Source organism: Channa argus, chromosome 17 (assembly GCF_033026475.1).
Source record: "Channa argus isolate prfri chromosome 17, Channa argus male v1.0, whole genome shotgun sequence".
Taxonomy (NCBI): Eukaryota; Metazoa; Chordata; class Actinopteri; order Anabantiformes; family Channidae; genus Channa; species Channa argus.
This window is the reverse complement of record NC_090213.1, coordinates 4,390,951-4,408,935: the sequence shown is the minus strand read 5'-3', so window position 1 is coordinate 4,408,935 and position 17,985 is coordinate 4,390,951. Positions and strand designations below refer to the sequence as shown.

Sequence of the window (17,985 nt, the reverse complement as noted above, 5' to 3'; positions counted from 1 at the left end):
TCCACCCACATCACATATTCCTGCATTCCCCGTGACACAATCACTCGCACATTCAGCACAGAAACCTGAGGCAAAAGTGTATAATTGCTGCTGTTGCTGAGCCGTGAAACTGGCATTTAAATTCAGAACACCATAAGTCTTAACCTGTACGTGTCCGATCTTCTTATGCCAGATTCTCACATTAGACTTCTTTCGATGAGAAGCGGTGAGGGAGACTGCGTCACAGCCAATTATTTCCACATGCGGAGCCATAAATCACCAGAGCTGTTGTTAAACTGTTGGAGGTCAAATTTGCCGGGGTACAGCATTACAGATGTCCCTAAATCCTGCTCTCAGAAACACTCAGAGAGCAAAGAGACAATGGGGAAAAAATTAGAAGGAAAATAGCAGGAGGCATGTAAAGGAAACAGAGAGAAGGATTGTGACTAATTTCTCTAAAGCCCCATTGTTATAGTCAGTGACTAAGGACATGGACAGTAAGCAAATCAAACGTCTTGCATTGTTTAAAGACAGGAGTTGGCCTTTGAATATATTAAATCATAGATGGATTGTGAGAAAGTAGTTTCTTTGGATTGTTTTGCATTTTTTGTGGCAGTTTAACTGAACTTTTTGAAACAAGGACCGTGAACAGGAATTTAAGAGACTGGTGCATTGGGTAACTTGAATGTGTAAACCAGGCTGCAACAACTATTAGGGTAACAAGCCTTAGACGCCTTAAATGTTACTATGGGGACACTGAACTCAAACTTATTATTCAGTATTATTCACACTGTAGGTACTGTCCATTATTATGGACACCGGGACCAGTCTCAGCACCCTGTAAGACCAGCAAATCAGTGTGGGGTCTTTCATGTTTCAGCATCAGCCCTCATCCAGCCGAGATTCACCTGAGTCATATGGCAAACGGGCCAGAGGATCTGAGGCGTGTTTAAATTGGCAGGAATCATTTGTTAGTTTTGGTTTGCCAGAGGGGACTTTTTTGGAGGAGTTTAATTATAGTTTATCTCCTTATTATAGTGGTTCAGCATCTCTAATCCTAGACTCCTATAAACATGCTGCCTCGACAGAAAAACACAACAAAAGTTCATCAGCAGTTACTGCCAGACAAAGCAGCAGCATCTTTAGTTTGGAGGCTGGAGTTTATCCATTGGGTTTTGAAAAGGTTCACTTAACCTGAAGGCTGTAAATACTCTTGAGGGAACGGGGAAATCTCCAGCATGGACACAGTAAAAGACAGAACAGTCAAATGAAGTCAAAAGTGTGAAAGGAGGAGCTGGTCTGCGATAGATGAGTGAAAAACAACAAAAACTCCCCTTTCTGCCAGGTCTGATTTTTGCAGATGGAATATGTGTGATTTTCTCGCCCCGCAGGCTTAGGAACAGACCCAAAGTGCAAACAGTTCCCTTCGTCCACATGAACACTTCTGGACTTACTGGCTGCAAAGTAGATTGAGTAGCTGTGATGTACTGTAATGGAGTAATTGTTTGTAGCCTAACGTGCCTCACAGGACCAACACTTTCTGCAGACTTGGTGATTTGAAGTCACTTCAGACTCTGAGTCAGATTTCATTGCAGAGTGATGTGGTTGGTGGTGATTAAATGCTAAAACAGGTCCTATTTACAATGTCTGGTGCTCCAGTTACATGACAGTGATGTCACATGATGCGGCCCACTGAGAAAAGAACACGACTGTCATATCATAGTGACATTCATTTGGTGGGAGTGAGAGGTGGCACAGAGAGACATTACCTAAGCTACATGCAGACGCACGTGCACACACACACACACACACACACACACACACACAAGCTACACGCCGACTGGAGAGGCCCCCAAAGAGCTCATTACACAGACAGCTGTAAAAACAGAATTGGCCTTTCACTCTGGCTCAGGTAACTGTTATCCTGGATGTGTGTGTGAGGCTCACACCTGCTGCAATGTGAGTCAGTGAGTCAGCAACGAGCTGAAAATAACCTGCCCATAATTTACCCATAGGTCAAAACTACGGCTGACATTGGGCCCAAAAGCTGACTGCGACACACAAAACGGTGCAAATGACAATTTGTGGTTTTACAGGGAGTTAACATCTCCAGCCAGAACCCAGTGACTTCATGGAGTCGTGTAAACACGGTGAGCTGCCAGGAATTTTGCGGTAAAGATGACACATTGCAAACAGTGCTGACCAGATGGACAAACGCTTCGTTCATCAAGAAACGCTCAATTCCCCTGTGTCGGTTAATCCCCCCCCCCACATACCTTTGCTTTTACTTTTCTGCTTACGAGAAAGCTAGATGCTCTGCTGCACACTGGTTAGCACTCTCATAGCAGGGAGGTCCTGGGTTCCAACCTATTGACCTTTCTGTGTGCAGTGTCCACGTTCTCCCCTTGCCTTCGTAGGTTCATCAGTATGAGCTGTTCAACCTCCTCCAAGTTCTCAGTGTCAGTGCATAAGGTTGTAGCCTGCTTACTGTTTATATGAAATTGCATAAGAACATATCGATGACTTATCAACAATGCAGGGTACATATGTTTGTGGATGGCTCTTTCCTTCTGACATTCGACCTGTGCACATAAATTTAAAACATTAGCCGTCTAGCAAATATACACCAACAGTTTCAGCAAAACATGAAATCATAATCATGGGGGAAACATGAAATCATAAAAACATGTTACAGTGATATAATATGTTGCCTCTTAAGTTTAGTGATAGTGTCATTATATTATTAATGGATTCTGGACAAACTGAATCCCCTCATACGTTTTTCTCAAAAAGGCTTTTTTCAAAAGGCTACAGTTCATTTCTATTTAGTTTCTTGTTTATGGGGGAGTTTTGCAAAAAGAACTCAATAAGTAACTAAAAAGTAATGAGTTACTGCTTTGTGGCAAGTATTAAAACGTAAATAACAAAAACAGAATGAAATGATTTGCAAATCGCATCTACCCATTTATTATTCACAATAGAACATAAACAACATCAGATGTTGAAAGAGAGAAATTTTAACATTCCATGGAAAATGTTTGCTCCATTTGAATGCGATGGCAGCAGCACATCTCATAACAGGTATTGTTCACCATTTTGTTGCATCCCCTCTTGTTTTTACCAGACTCTGTAAATGTGTGGGAAGTGAGGACAGTTGCTGGAGCTTTATGTGAGGAATCTTGTCCCATTCTTGTCTGACACAGGATTCTAGCTGCTCAACAGTCCTGGGTCAAATGCTCCATCCATTTGTTTTGGATTTGCAGCAGTAACTTTTCCAGCCTTTTGTTGCCCCTGTTCCAACTTTTTGTGATGTGTTGCTGCCATCAAATTCAAAATCAGCTAATATTTTCTATGAAATGGTCAAATCTCTCAGTTTCAACATCTGATATGTTGTTTATTTTCTATTGTGAATAAAATGCGGCTTGATGAGATTTGCGAATCATTGCATTCTGCTTTTATTTGCATTTCCCCCAAAACAATTGTGGTTGTATTACTTTGAATGATTAGTAATAAGTAACAGTTGTTGCACTGCCACACTCCACACTGTGTTACATCTATTAAAATCTGCGGCTGATGCCTACTTTTGCAAGATTTTACAGATTTTGAAGTCTGTTTGATTGACACCTCCAAAATAATAACAACACAAATCAAAATGCACACTTTACATTTAGACATGCCACCTGTTTAGCTCGAGAATGAGCCCAGTTCCCGATCCAGTCTCTCAGATGGTTTTCCTCCTCTAGAGGAAAATGATTTGCCTGTGAAACAGCTTCCTCCAGATGCACTGGAGTCAAATTATTTCAATAAGTAACCAGAAACTTAAAATAGGGACTTATTGAAAGTATTGTATGTTTGTTTCCTTTGCATGGCAGCAGTGGAAAAAAATAGGTCTTTTATTATTATAACCACATGTTTGGCGTAAAGCTGCGTCCAAATGAGAAAGATTTGTCTGCAGTCACAGGCTGGAGAAATTTAGCTGATTTATTTTCCTACATTTAATTTCTGGCACACGGATCCAGCGTGTCCCATATTGGTAGCAGAAACTGGGGTATGAATCGCTTTAGTTTTTTTAATTCTTATTTTGTTGGAGCAAATTCCGATTAAAAATCTTCTTCTCAGTCGCTGAAAACTGGCAAGAATGCTGAGAAATCCTGATAAGTAATGTCTCCAAATCAGAAATCAGAACCTTACACAACATGATTAACACAAAATGATGCTATTATAGACACGATTTGTAATACATGCAATTAACTTTGTTAGATTAGATTTCCATTTTTTCAACAGAAACATAAAGAGCTACATGTAGTCTGCATCATTGTTTCCAAAAAAAAAAGGATCGACCAGTGTTTGGTTTACCTGTGGAAAAACTGCTTTTCTTTAATCTCACAGGATTTTCTCATTCAAAAAACTGGTGCTTCTGTCTTTTGCGATTGAGATTTTATTTGTCATTCATCTTCCAGTTTAGCTAAAGCTCTGGGGCCTGAATATATTCTGAGCAATTTAGCTGCAGCATGGTGGTGGCCTTGTTGTGGGTTGGTGGGTTTTCTGTCTCTGCTTTTTGTAGAAGGGGACATGCACTTTCCACATGGCAGACAGCTGCTTGCTTAACAATAAAATCCAGATATTTGGTTGTTGAGGCCAAACAAATTTCTACAAACTCTCATTAATTTTGCCACATAATACTCGTTTGCACAGTCTGGCGCTCATCTTTTTTTTTTTTTTTTTTTGTCCTTTTGGCTTATCCCGTGAGTTCAGGGTCAGACCCTTGACCTTGTGGTCCGTGGACGACTGCCTGGCCAACTGAGCTACAGCTGCCCCGCTCATCATTAAAGGTCAGAAATCAGAGCTGTAACATGGGAATTTTGGCTGTTATTATGCAAAGTAAAACAATCAAATCGCCATCTCCCTCCAGTTTTTAATCAAAGATAACACTACGCTTTTGGTAACATATTCAGAAACACTGTGCTGAGTGAGGATAGAACAAAGGCAATAATTCATACCAGCATTTATAGTTGTTTTTAATGTACATGCAAACCACCATTTTGCATTTAGTCAATGAGGTAAAATCTAAAAAAAAGACTTTCTGCTTATTGTCGTTTAGTGGTTTTGGACCTCCATCAGGGGGCTTGCTGCATACTCTACCCACGGGCAGCCTAAATGACCTAAAGCATGGCATGCTTCCCTACAATGGGCACTCAACATCCTGTTCAGACACGCAGTCTCAGGCCCTTAGTTAACCCTCGTCCAGTGTTTGGGGAGGAGCTGCAGAATAAAATCCACTCTTCCTTTCCCTCCCTGTGTTTGAAATAACAGCAGTCCAGCTGCTTCAAATGGAAACTTGTGCTTTCAGACACTTTGCTCTGCTCTCAGTTGGCTCTTTGTCTTGGCTTTCTGTTTTTTATCAGTACCTTGTTTTTTAGCAAATCTGCCAAGGAGGTACAGTATGTTGATCATTAATAATTTAAATAAGCTCACAGGATGTATTTTCAACGTCAGGACTCGACACTAAACCCGCCTTGTCTTTCAGGCTGGGTAAGTGAGGCTGAACACCCAGTTCATGTGACCAGGGATTATGCTGGACTCCTGGTGTTTGGCCTGAAGCTTTGGTCGCCACCCTGCTCCTGTGTTGTCCATTTATATTAAGGGTTTAAGGGTTTTTTCATAAAGTTCCCAAATCAAACGGGACTCATTTGTCAGTCTGTCACACTGTCCCCAGTAATGCCTACAGGATACTTCAGAATCTGACAGCTGATAATCATTTAATGATCATGTCATAAATGAGGCTGTGGCCATGTATTTGTCTTGTGGTACCATGTCCTGCATTTGTTTTCAGCTGAATAAACCTTAGTCTCCCTTCATGCGCATTACTAAACTTATACAACCAAATCTGATTATATAAATCAGGTCAAAAGAAGTTTCACCTGATACATTGCACATTTAATCTGATGTATGGCTGTAAAATAGAGACAGTGAAATGTGACAAACAGGAGTCATTTTAGGTAAAAAAATAAAATCAGCTTTAACAGAGATAATTGCTTCCATGGGGAGCAGATTACGTCCAAGTTGTTAATGTGACAGAACCATGAATGGCATGATGACCATCGCACATTTGTGGCTTGTAGGAGTCAGGGGTCCCTGAGGTAATGAGAGACAATTATGGGATGTTTAAATTGTCAGTAACACGCACGCACTCGCAGCCACCCTACTGCACAACACATTCTTCTACACGTAACACACATGTAAACGAAGGAGGTCGACCTCTGAATGGAGTTAGATCCCTCTTATTTACAGAATGGATTTCAGGATATTTAGGCCAAATTCTTCCTTATGTGAAGAGCTCAAAGTATTTGTATCCAGGAGGCCTATTGTGTTCCTCCGGCTGATAGATATCTACAGACAATCTACTGTACAGGTTAATGAAAATCCAAACTGCAGGTAATTCTTTCTGTGTTGCATCACATGTTAAATGTTTCTTCGTAGCTGAGCTGCGTCTCTTTTGCTGCCCAAACATTCCTTTGATTTCAAGAACCTGGTCCCGATTAGCATTTGGAAGCCATTCAGATATTTGCATGTGCGACTGATTGAGCGGGCCTGTTTACCCTGGATAAGTTATGAGTTAAATTGCTTGCTCTACTCACGCTGTGATGATCCAGGAGGATTAAAAAAAGATGCTGGCCACAGTTTGCAACCGCTGCATGACCCAGAGAGGCTTCATGACACTGGGAAAAAATCTGTCCGGGGGCACTGAAGTACTGCGGCAGCAAGTAGTTTCCATTCAGTTCTTATAAATATTAATCAAGACACAGAGTCATTTGCGATTCAGAGCTTTTTTTATGCACAACATCCGCCTGCCATCTCCTGGTAAATATGTCGTAAACTTGTTATTATGCAAAGCTCACGCATGCAGATGAACACACAGAATTACAAAGGCCTGCCAGATGTAACAGCATGGATCCCTATGCAGAAAAGAAGAAATTGCAGCCACAATACCTCAGTGCAAAAAGTCACTAATCTGTGTTAGCTGCATGTTTTTCATTAAGCTGTTATCTAATCCTAAAGTAGAAACATAAAATGCAACCAATTTACTTCTAATCTTAATAGTTTGGAGCGGAAGGATTTTAGGATTCTCAACTCTACACACGAATGTGAGAGGAAATACAAATATTAAATTAAAGTTTTAATTGTGAGTGGGAGGGGAGCACAGCACCACACATTTTCTGTTTGCCAGTTATTTGTAGAGAAATTCAATTTTGGGGGGGGGGGGTTAGCTGGTTAGACCTAATAAAACATCTCTTGAGGCAAGTTATTTCAAGCTTATTTTGGAAGCACAAAAGTCTTTTACTCGTGTAGTATAAATTACACGTGTAGTATAAATGTACAAATGCAAAGTAATTTGAGGAATTCACCTTTATTTTCTGTTTATAGCTTTTGGCAAAGTTTTTTTTTGACCAGTGCACGATTCAACACACACACACACACACACACACAGACACACACACACAGACACACACACACACACACACAGACACACACACACACACACACACACACAAAAGCAAAAGCAAACAATGCTGGTAAACAAAGGCTGCTAGTGTGTGTGTGTCTGCGTGTGTGTGCACATGCGACACTGTGTTTTGGTGAGAGGTAGCTCAATGTGGCAGCCACATGGGGTGAGTAGAATGTGGAGTGTGAAGACAAGATACATAAGGTTACGGGAGGTATTTGTATGGGTTTTTGCAATAGGAAACAGTGAGATGGTTCATTAAATTTCCTGTCCACTCAGGGCCATGGCTTGTGTGTGTGTGTGTGTGTGTAGATCTGTGTGTGTGGTCCTCTAAGATTTTGAACCTCCAGCAGATGTTAGGGTGACCACCACGTGGGCGGTGCGTGCCATTCCCATTTTTCCATTTTGTGTGCGTATGTGTGTGTGTAAGTGAGGAGGGTGACTCCAATGGTGGCAGAGGTGATTGTGACTAGAAGCCTATTCCACTTTATTTTACAAAACGTCAGTGTGTACAATGTTGTGGAGGACGACAACACGTGTCTGATATACAGGAACACAAGCTGGGAAAAATGAAAAACAACCGAAGGCTTCAGGTTTCACTGAACTCACAACATTTAGTAAGTTAATGTTATACAAATACTTCTACTTCTGGTATTACTGTCTACATCTACCCCCAAATTTTATAATCACAGAAATTGGTGTTGTTGAGAAAGGCAAACACAATGTACAGGAAGGAAATTCCAAAGAAGTCAGAAGGAAAATGGCTCAGATTGAAGAACAGTCACATAGGTGAAGGAAAGACTTTTTATTTCAGTTTGTTGGGCAACACCCTGCACCACAAAATGAGCCATTTCCTCCTCACTCGGTCAGGTGAAAGTCTTCGTGAGTCTTTTACCGTAGGAGACCAGCCTTACTGTGCTGAGGGGGAGAAGTACTGATGGTGCCCGTTAAAAGGAGCTTCTCCCAATATGTTGCTCTGGATCCCCCCATAGCTCATGTGAAGATTGGGGTTCATTTAGTTCTGACTTTCCTATTGTTTTGCTTCTGTCTTGACAGACAATGCTATTTGTTTTTGCTTCTTTAGAGCATTAAAAATTGTTAGAATTAGATATTGTTTGACATATTGAGTTAAACTTATTTAGTACACATCATCAAATCAGTGGTGTCTGGAATTAATAACTCAGTTGAAAGTAAGAGATTGAATGTTTTAGCATGTGCATGCTGCCAAATACAGATCAGAAAAATTAATTATCCTGGTGAAAGAAAGATACTCAAACAGGTTGAGACTTCACTGATGAGTGATTGATGATTTGCTGTTTCTCTTTAAAAGACCCAAGTGTATAATTAATAACATTTGATAGCACTTTATAATGCTGTCATCACGTGTAATCTTCATCATTTTTCACCGTGTTTAGGTGTAAAAGTTTGCATCCCCTTATTTTGAAAAGGGAAAAAGAAGAAATGATCAACATAATATTCAATGCACATTCAGTAAGTACAAAGAGCAAAAATGGGCAGCAGTAAATGAAGGATGTCTGGGAGCAGGTGCATCAGAGTCGGACAGACTGGGATTAGTCATGTTTTTTCCAACTGACCTGAGACCAAATAGAGCTCAAAATATTTACAACGAGTTTGCAGCATTTCCATCAAGAGTACCGAGGGGTGGAGTTTAGGACGTTTGCAATCTGCTTTACATAATTGGTACCTGGCAGGAAAAAAACAAGCCACAAAATGCAAATGCTAGATTGGTTTCCAACAGTTAATTAAAAAAAAAAGCTTCCACCACCGGGACCACAATCATTCCACTTCATCAGTGCTTCTGCAAGAGTTTGCTTACTTCGAACTCGATCCAAGGAATAGTGGGAAAACAACTTCGGGTAGGCTGAATATTATTATGGTCTTAGAGCAGTAAAATGCTGGAAATGAGGACAAGTGGGCTGATGTTTGGGGCCAGTAAAAAGCTACGCACACGTGCACTGAAATTGTTAATTATGGAAACTGTGTGTTTGGCCGGACATCTCGTCATTTCGCCACGTAAATATGAAATTAAATGTCAGTGACAGAGCTGGGCCTGCTTCCTGCAGGGTAAGTCTATCCCAATTTGTTCTGCTAGACCTCTGCCTCTGCCAGTCGTCCTACAGCAGCTGACTGGGGCAACCTCTTGCCCTTGCAATTGTTTTCCATCATTGCATCACATTTTGTAAATAAGTGAAGTGACAGGATTTTCTAACCTACAATTTTGACCACACAAACACATGGTAACAAACAGGCCTAACTATAATAATTACTGCCATGACACTGATGTTACTCATCTAGTGAATCTCCACAGGTTTATTGTAAATTCAACTCAAGCGGACACACAGTGGACCTGCATTCCTGGACTGTGCAGTCAGTGCAGGGACCTGTGGCGACCTGGAAATAGAATTCTACAAAAAAAAAAAAACCCACATGTACTGGCCAGTACCGGTAGTTTGACTGCAACACAAACTTCAGAGTCATCAGGACCTTGCACCACAGGGTGGAAAAGATCCCCACCTCCATTAAAGCCCAAAAGAAGACAGACACCGGAGAACAGCTGTCAAGGCCTGTGCTTAAGTGGGGCTTAAACAAGATGGCCTCTCAGAGTCAGACAGGAAATCTGGTGAAGCTGTTCACTTCAAACCCACGGAGACAGAGACTCAGTGGGTTTCAACTCATGGGTTGGTTACTTGGAACCAGCTCTTAGTTATGTTGCTGTAGACGGCTGGAGGTCACTGGACCCACAAACCTGCCCAGTGTCTTATTGTTGTCCACCCTGAGCTTGAAGTTAGAGGCTTCTTCTGTTTCCTCCCCACTGGGGTTTCTGTATAAATTTGTATAGTCTTGGCTTTAGTATGTAAAGTGCCTTGGTGATATATAACTAAGGTTGGATTGAATCTTGATGATAAAATGGGACAAAGGGAGAAACTGATGACAACACATCCCTTATACAGTTCAGCATTACCTTAGTCTGAGAATATAGGACAGAGATATGAAATATGCAGAAAGTTTAACAATGTTGTAGACTTTTCTAAAACCTTGCGCTACAGCTGTTTTGCAATTTGCTATACTCATCATTTATTGTGGAAAAACATATAAAAAGAAAGTTCAAAAGTTCTTTAGTCACAAACATTAGATTTTTAAATTAAAACACAGACACAACAAACATATTTTATTTTTTATTTTTCACAATAATATCACAACAAAGACCCTTTTGACAGCCAGATTAATTTTTTTAAGCTATTGCAAGACAAGGGAAACACTTGGATTATTAATGTCTTTTATAAAACCTGCAGCGTTAGACATTTCTTTCTCTGGATTGGCTGTGAACAGACAGCAGTAAAGTCTGACTGCACCACCTAGTGTTGAAAGAGTAGATGTTAAAAAACCTGACGCCTGATGTTTTACTTTCTGTATAACCGAATCTACAGTGTGTTCACAGTTTGAAAAATAGCATTTTGTTATTGTGCGACTTGTAATGTTGAATTTTGATCAACCAAAACTTGATGTTGCAGGAAATATCAGCTTCTCTTTCAGTGATATAAGTGGAATTTGGTGACAAATACTTTGACTTATCATCTAAACTTTTCTACATTTTAAAAAAGGCCTTTACTGCTCGGCAGAATGTGAACATCTCTCTACGTGCACTGTTTACAACTTTGCTCGATCGAAACCAGTTTTAAGACGCTAATTTCGGTAAGTTCTGACTCCAATACACAGGGAGCTGAGTCACAGACCAGATGGAGGCTGCAGAAGTGCAGAGCTGTCATGAGTGGAAACCTGGATTCACTTGTATACTTCTGACACAAACATGCAAAACAAAAAATTATTTTCATACTGCAAATTTAAAGTGTATATGTTAAAGTTTATTTCTTCTTTGTCACAGTGGTTCTAGTTTTTACACTGTATCTCCTGTGTGTTTTTTGCATATTGTGAGCACAGATTTGCTTTAGCAAATCAAACTTGGACATCTAGTTTTGTTTTTGTGACTCACTTGTGAGTCACAGTTTGTGTTTCACAACCACACTGGGCCTTTTAACTGATTCCTGTTAGTTTTACGAGTCGGAGAATTTTAAGTCTTTTACTGTTTGGACCTCCACAACCTCCTGATTTACAAGTGGACAGTTTTATTAATCAAATCTTTCTATTCACCACCAAAGGGAAACATCAGGCAGATCTAGTGTGTTTTCATAACCCCAATCAAACCTCAATAATTCTGCCCGCTAATGATACAATGCATACAATGTTTGGTTAAACTGTATTCCGTGTAAAATACTGTAGGATTAAAATTCTGAAAAGGACTATTGTCCTCTATGTTGTATCATCTCTTCACCATTTTGTTTTCAATCTTGTTGGTTCCTCCGTAAAAGATGTTCAGCCTGCAAAAAAAAACAAAAAAACAATATGATGCTTCGTCAGTTCACTCACGTTTTGCATAGACAAGTCTGGTCAAAGTCTACTGAGAATCTAGGGGGTGGAACATGAAAGAGTACCAGGAAGTCGACGGGGTCCTCTGGTTTGATTTTGCAGCACTCTACCATGGCCTCAGTCAGCGAGGAAATCACATACTTCATCAGGTAGTTCCTCAGAGGTAGAGACGAAGCTGCCAGCAGCTCAGACTCCTGCCTCTTCACCTCAGACAAATTCTTCTCCTAAGGAAATAATCATTCAATTAAATGTAGTAATACTGTTCTGCAAAACCAAAACTCTTAAAAAGATTTCTTCTATTGTTAAGGAATTTTTGATATAAGTTTTGAAAATAAGTTTTATTAGCATTGCCTTCGCTCGGACTATAGCACTTCACTTAAAGTCTCTCCTTCTCTTACCCACTCCTCATAGTCGGCAGTCATCTCAGCCAACGCAGCCTCGTTCTTCCGTTTCTTCTCGGCAGCCAATGCAGCTAGTTTCTGATTCCTCTCATCTTCTTTCCTTCTGTCCTTCTCCTTTTGCTCCTCTGGGCTCAAGCCATAGTTCTTGGGACTCCCCACGATCTCAATGATCTTCCTCATAACATCTCTGTACTCTGGATCATCTGTAGCGACCTCTGGAGAAGAGACAGACACACACACGAGTAGGAAACTGAAATCTTGCAAATATTTCCAGCTTCTACAACGCACGATGAAGCAACGATCAAATGTAATGTTTGTGCTCTACAAATTAAGCATTGTGCATCACTTATGTACCGATATATTCTGGGTGGATCTCAAGCTCATCAAAATAGTCCAGCAGTGTTTCCTCAGCAGTGGCGCGTTGTCTGTATCTCGTCAGGCGAGGAACAAATTCATGCTGGGTGAAATGCAACTTCTCGGCCACGCTCTCTGGAAGTCCTAGCACTCGTTCTTTCAGGAAAATATCCGATGCCTCCAGGACAATAACATAGTCTGCAAAACATACAGCTAGATAGTCAGTTCTGAAACTAGCGTCGGAATTTAAAACCCATTAGTGAAATCAACCATATGCAGTGATCAACCTGGAGTGATAATCTTGTTATACACAGGTTTTTTAATTTTCATATCCTGGTTCTCCACAGCGTCATCTGAGCAAAAAAAGCATACAGAGAATACATTAGAGCAAAGAATATTACTAGGACTGATAAAGTAATTAAATCAGTGCATAAACTTACCAAAGAAAATCAGCTGTGCTTGCTCATAGCTCTTAGGGTAGCCATCAAGAACATATCCTTGATTCCTACATGGATTTGAATTCAGCTTTTCTTGCAACATGTCAAAAACTAAATGGTCAGCCAGTCGACCTGATAAATAAAAAAAAACAAAAATCATATCATATCCTGACAGTGTCAGCTATGCCAGCAGCAGTGACCTACTTCTGAAATTTAGAAAGAAAACGAAATATTTTCAGAAACAGCACAATATTTTGGCATTCTCTTCATTACCAGAGACACACGGGAAGCATTACTCTGTGCTGTTTAACTAACCTGAATTTGTTTCCATGCTTTTGTAAATATTTTCCAGGTTCATCTGCGCAGAAACTTCTGCAACTTGACTGACACTTTCGGTGTCACTTCCATTCACGATCGCCTCCTGCAGTATAAAGCAACATAGCAAATGAACTGTGTGTGTGTAGTTTACATACATTATTGCTGCCCATATATTCATAGCCTCTGTTGGAATGTAACGCCAACGAGGGGGCAGCATATTACCCTCAGCTGAATGACAGCAGTGATAGAGACTTTTAACTGTCAGACAAAGTAAATCCTTTGAATTTTACCTACCAGTTGTGCAATGGCTTCCTCAATGACCTCTTTGATCTTGATGTGGTGTATCTGGTAATGACTGCAGAGCTTCTCAGCAACCGTGGTTTTACCAACAGCTGGGGGTCCAACCAGGCAAATGCGAATTGGCTGAAAGCACAAACGGGTATCAAAACAACTTTTTACGTTAGACATGCCCCATTAACATGCTTGTATCATTGTGGAGGACTTCGTGACATTGGACACGGTGTCCAGGCATACGGTAGCTAGAGCAACAAGTACTGTCTAAATATGTTTAAATCATTCCTGTTATCTGACTGTAACTAACCAAACACTGCCATCTTGTAAACGCTGTCACACGTCACTGTCTGTTAGTCCAGTGTGTCAGTTGCTGCATTAAAGTCTTGTAGTGGAGTTTTATCACTCACAAGTAGCTGTCTAGTGTCTTTGTATTCCTTCACAATGTTGTCTATGTTTGCAACCATCCCAGATTCCGATGTCCAGTGAAGGTTCAAGAAGTCTTTGATGATAAAAGTATCCAGGCGGAGGTTGATACTCAGGTACTCCAGTTCCTCCGGCTGAAAAACAGAGACAGCAATTACAAGCAAAATATGCGGAAATGTACTGAAGACGGTGAAGATTCACAGATTATCATATTGAGCTCAAACAACCAAAGACTAAAAGTTCATCTGTATTAGATCCTAGCGCACCTAAAACCAGATGCTGTACCTGAAAAGCCTTCATGACGATGGCCTCTTCCCGTGGTAACTTTTCCGTTTTTCCTGGCCCGAGTTTATCGCTTATCATCTGAAAAGTTAAGGACATATTTTTATCCTTTTTGCACCTGTCTATTTGTTGCCAATTTCCTTTATGTGCAAGTTGTATTATTGTTTAGCTCACCTTTACTATTTCTTCCAAATTGTTCTTAGAATCATCGAGCGCAAATATGTAGTAAGACTTTGGCCTGAGTTCAAATATGTTTTGGATCACTCTGAAAAAAGAGACACAGTTCAGCTCGGCACTAATTTTGCTCAAAGCCTACATTATTTAGGTCGAAGTAAAGTCAGTTAAAATTCACCCTGCAAGGTCGTATACGTGAATCATAGGGATGTAATTTGTGCCCTGGCCAAATATGGGTACTTTTGGAAACTGCATCAACCAAGACACCTGTTACAAAATGATGATATGTCAAATTTCACATATTATGCTCAGTATACAGTGTTTGATAGTATTAATGTTTTGGTGATATTTACCTTGAAAAAGTAGTGAAAGAGGTTTTCTCCCTTTCCATACTGCAGACCAGACGCTATAACATAACTGGTCAATTTAGACCTTTTCTAGAAGATCGTAGAACCAGAGAACAATGAAAACGGCAACCTTCTGTTCTTATGGTGAGAACAGTTCAGTGTAGCTAAATAATGACTTACCGTTCTACCCAATTTGAGAACAAGTTTCTCTAGATTGTTGTGGTTTTTGAAATTGGGATGTGGTTTTCTTCTTTTGAAGTCTTCCTCTGTTAGCAGAACATCGGCCTCGTCCTGAGATAAGAAATGTGGTTGTTTTCTATGCACAATAAGTCGAATGCTCGCCTAAATCTTTTCCAAACCTACTGAGGTCTGAGGCTTGGTCATGGCCCTGGTCATCACTGTCGAGACTAAGATGAACACTTTTTGAGACTCGAAGTTTTCCAAAGCAGTATGAAGGGCTAAGGAAAGAGAACACAGAGAGAATAAAGGCAACAGGAAAAACCCTCGATTTGCGTTTGCCACATTTTGGGTTATCTAGGACAATGTGTCTGTTAGAGATCAAGCTGCTTTCCCTACCTGTCACTGCCCACGTTGCTTCTTCCAGCTGATGTTGTGTAGCTGTCTCTGAGATGTTGTACACCACCGCATCACACTCCAGCAGGCGCTCGAGAAGCTCATGTCGAGGCAGTGCCTGTTGTACATCACCACCCAGAAAGTTAAATCATTTGAAGCTTTAATTCCTGTTTGCAGTGGTGAAACACGTGTTCAGATTCTTCACTCAGGTTTTTTTTTTTTTTTAAAGATTTAAAAATATAGTAAGAGAAGAGCATAATTAAAATCCGTTTTCATTAGGCAGAAATACGAACCATGTACTCTTCCAGCAGAAAGCTTCTCTTTGCGTCCACGGACGAGGACGACACAGTTCCTACGACCTGGAAACCAGGTTCACCATGAGGGGAGGCTAAGGTGTCCTCCTCCCCCTCGTCGTCCTCCTCCTCGAAGCTCTGTCCCGGTACACATCTCGATAGAAACTGTTGGGAGGAGGTCATTACAGCATCGTTACTGACGAATGGCGTCTTCCAACACCTGCAGAAACAACTGACCACATGCTGGCGTTACCTCGGCGATGTGCCTGGAGGAGTATTGGTCGACGTCGCTGACAAAAATACGCGTGGGACGAGTTGGTTGATTTGTGTCCTCCATTGAAGAATCATCAGTTTACGGCTACTGATGCATTTGTGGTTATTTCTAAACTAACTTCACTGCAAAAGTTAGCAATTTAGCTCAGACTAGTGTAGTTGTGCGTCTACAAAACAAAAGTTGTTGTTATCCTCCGTTGCCATGGCGATGGGGCCACGCGGTTGCTAAGCCTCAGCCAATAAAAATGCTTTACCGAGAACATTACGTAACGTACGTACAATGACGCGGGTTTTTAATTACTCTTAGCAAATTATAGCTTTAAACAGAGCTTAATTAGATTTGAATATTTTCACAGTGGTAAAGTCTGTATGATTACGGGTATTAAAGTTAAACTGGGATCTTGTCACGGTCTCCTGCTCCACTTCCTGTCTCTCTGACTTTCCTTTTGTAGTTCCCCAGGTCCACATCCTGCCTAGTCTACTCAGCTACTTCACGCCCATCATCCACCCTGATTTCACCTGTTCTCCTCCCTGTTTCATCCAGCTCTCCACCACAGTTCCCTGCCAGATTGTCTGTTTGTGGTTTTTTGAGAAATGATTTTTCTGTGAATATATTTGCTTGTGTCCTTCCTTGCCTGTCTGCCTGTTTTGTTGCCCCTTTGCTGGTTGACTCTCAGTCTTCTCCCAGCCTGTCTACCGGTCTGCCATCAGCTTCTCCTCCACACCACCAGGACCTCTGCCTCCAACTGGTAACCTGTTCCTAAGTCAATTCGTCTGTGTCCCTCTTAATCTTAAATGACTGCACATATGGGCATAAAATAGTTTGGTTGCCCAGTTTTACTCCACAGGATATCGTTTGTCCATTTATGCCAGTATTGTACAGGTTTAACGTACCACGCTGCAAATGTACACTATTAATTTAGCCTCTAAATAAAAACAACCCAGATATGGTAGCATCTACATGCGGTTTATGTGATCTTGCTATTGTATATCTCTTGTCCTTTTTGTACATTGTATCACAATTACATTCCTCTAGTTCTTCTATAATTCTGCTGCTGCCAATTTAACTCACTCCTGCCCCCCAAACATACACAAATCACATAGATCCTCTCCCAGTGTAGAACAATGTCGTGCTGACATGGAAACTTCCAAGGCACCCCGTACATTTATAGAACTGACATTATATGGGTAATGGCCAGCAGTGCTCGATGGTGACAGCTTTATGCGGGTCTCAAACAGCCGATTAATTCAGAGCATAGTGAACCTAAACAGAGGTGCTCAGATGATTAGTGGATATTTTTGTCAACGTTTAGCAAACTACTAAATTTTTATTGTTTTTAAATCCATTTCCTCATTAAAATACATTTAGTTGGTTACCTTAAAAAGTTCCTTGGGAATTTTAAAATTGTTTCCAAAGAAGTATCAGAACTTGTTTTACAGTATCTAGACCTACTTGTTTTAGGGACAATGTCCACTGTAGCCATGGATGGATTGTAGAACTGGTCTACTGGGAAAAACCCAAGGGCCCATGAACTTTCAGACACTCTGAAAGTATTTTTCCAAGCAAACAGGAATCAACATCCAAGCAAACAGGAAGAAATACAGCCCAAACAACACAATTACCAATGTTATAGTGAACTATTAGCTAATACTGTCATACACTTAAAACTATAATTATATTATTATATAATATTATTGCCATACAGAAATGCTAAGAATATCGCTGATGTAATTAAGTATCTGCGTATTAAAGTGTGTTTACCACAAGGGGGCGCCGGGTTTGAATCCCAGCCCACCAGGTGTGGCCCTGCTTAGCCACCAAAAGGGGCCACCTTGGTGTTAGCCCCGAGCCGACATAAAAGGGGGGGGTTGGGGCAGGAAGGGCAT

General features: G+C 40.8%; 1 protein-coding gene across 1 annotated transcript; it reads right to left on the bottom strand.

Moving 5' to 3' along the window:
• Window positions 1–10,667: 10,667 nt before the first annotated feature.
• LOC137103038 (adenylate kinase 7-like) lies at window positions 10,668–16,289 on the bottom strand. Its single transcript, XM_067483043.1, has 18 exons — window positions 16,079–16,289; window positions 15,826–15,990; window positions 15,536–15,650; window positions 15,323–15,417; window positions 15,140–15,250; window positions 14,966–15,049; window positions 14,791–14,879; window positions 14,613–14,703; window positions 14,442–14,519; window positions 14,141–14,290; window positions 13,734–13,862; window positions 13,437–13,542; window positions 13,125–13,253; window positions 12,972–13,037; window positions 12,685–12,882; window positions 12,328–12,545; window positions 11,995–12,153; window positions 10,668–11,880 (listed from the first exon to the last, which is right to left on the bottom strand). Exons 1-18 carry the CDS (start codon window positions 16,160–16,162, stop codon window positions 11,845–11,847), a joined length of 2,103 nt encoding a protein of 700 aa, XP_067339144.1. The 5' UTR covers window positions 16,163–16,289; the 3' UTR covers window positions 10,668–11,844.
• Window positions 16,290–17,985: the final 1,696 nt, after the last annotated feature.

Excerpts from the sequence above, each read along its gene's own strand:
- LOC137103038 (XM_067483043.1), bottom strand. The coding sequence starts at position 16,162 with ATGGAGGACACAAATCAACCAACTCGTCCCACGCGTATTTTTGTCAGC. Across the intron at positions 14,704-14,790 it reads CACGTATACGACCTTGCAGG|AGTGATCCAAAACATATTTG; the intron begins GTGAATTTTAAC and ends CTCTTTTTTCAG. Across the intron at positions 12,154-12,327 it reads CTGCCGACTATGAGGAGTGG|GAGAAGAATTTGTCTGAGGT; the intron begins GTAAGAGAAGGA and ends TTATTTCCTTAG.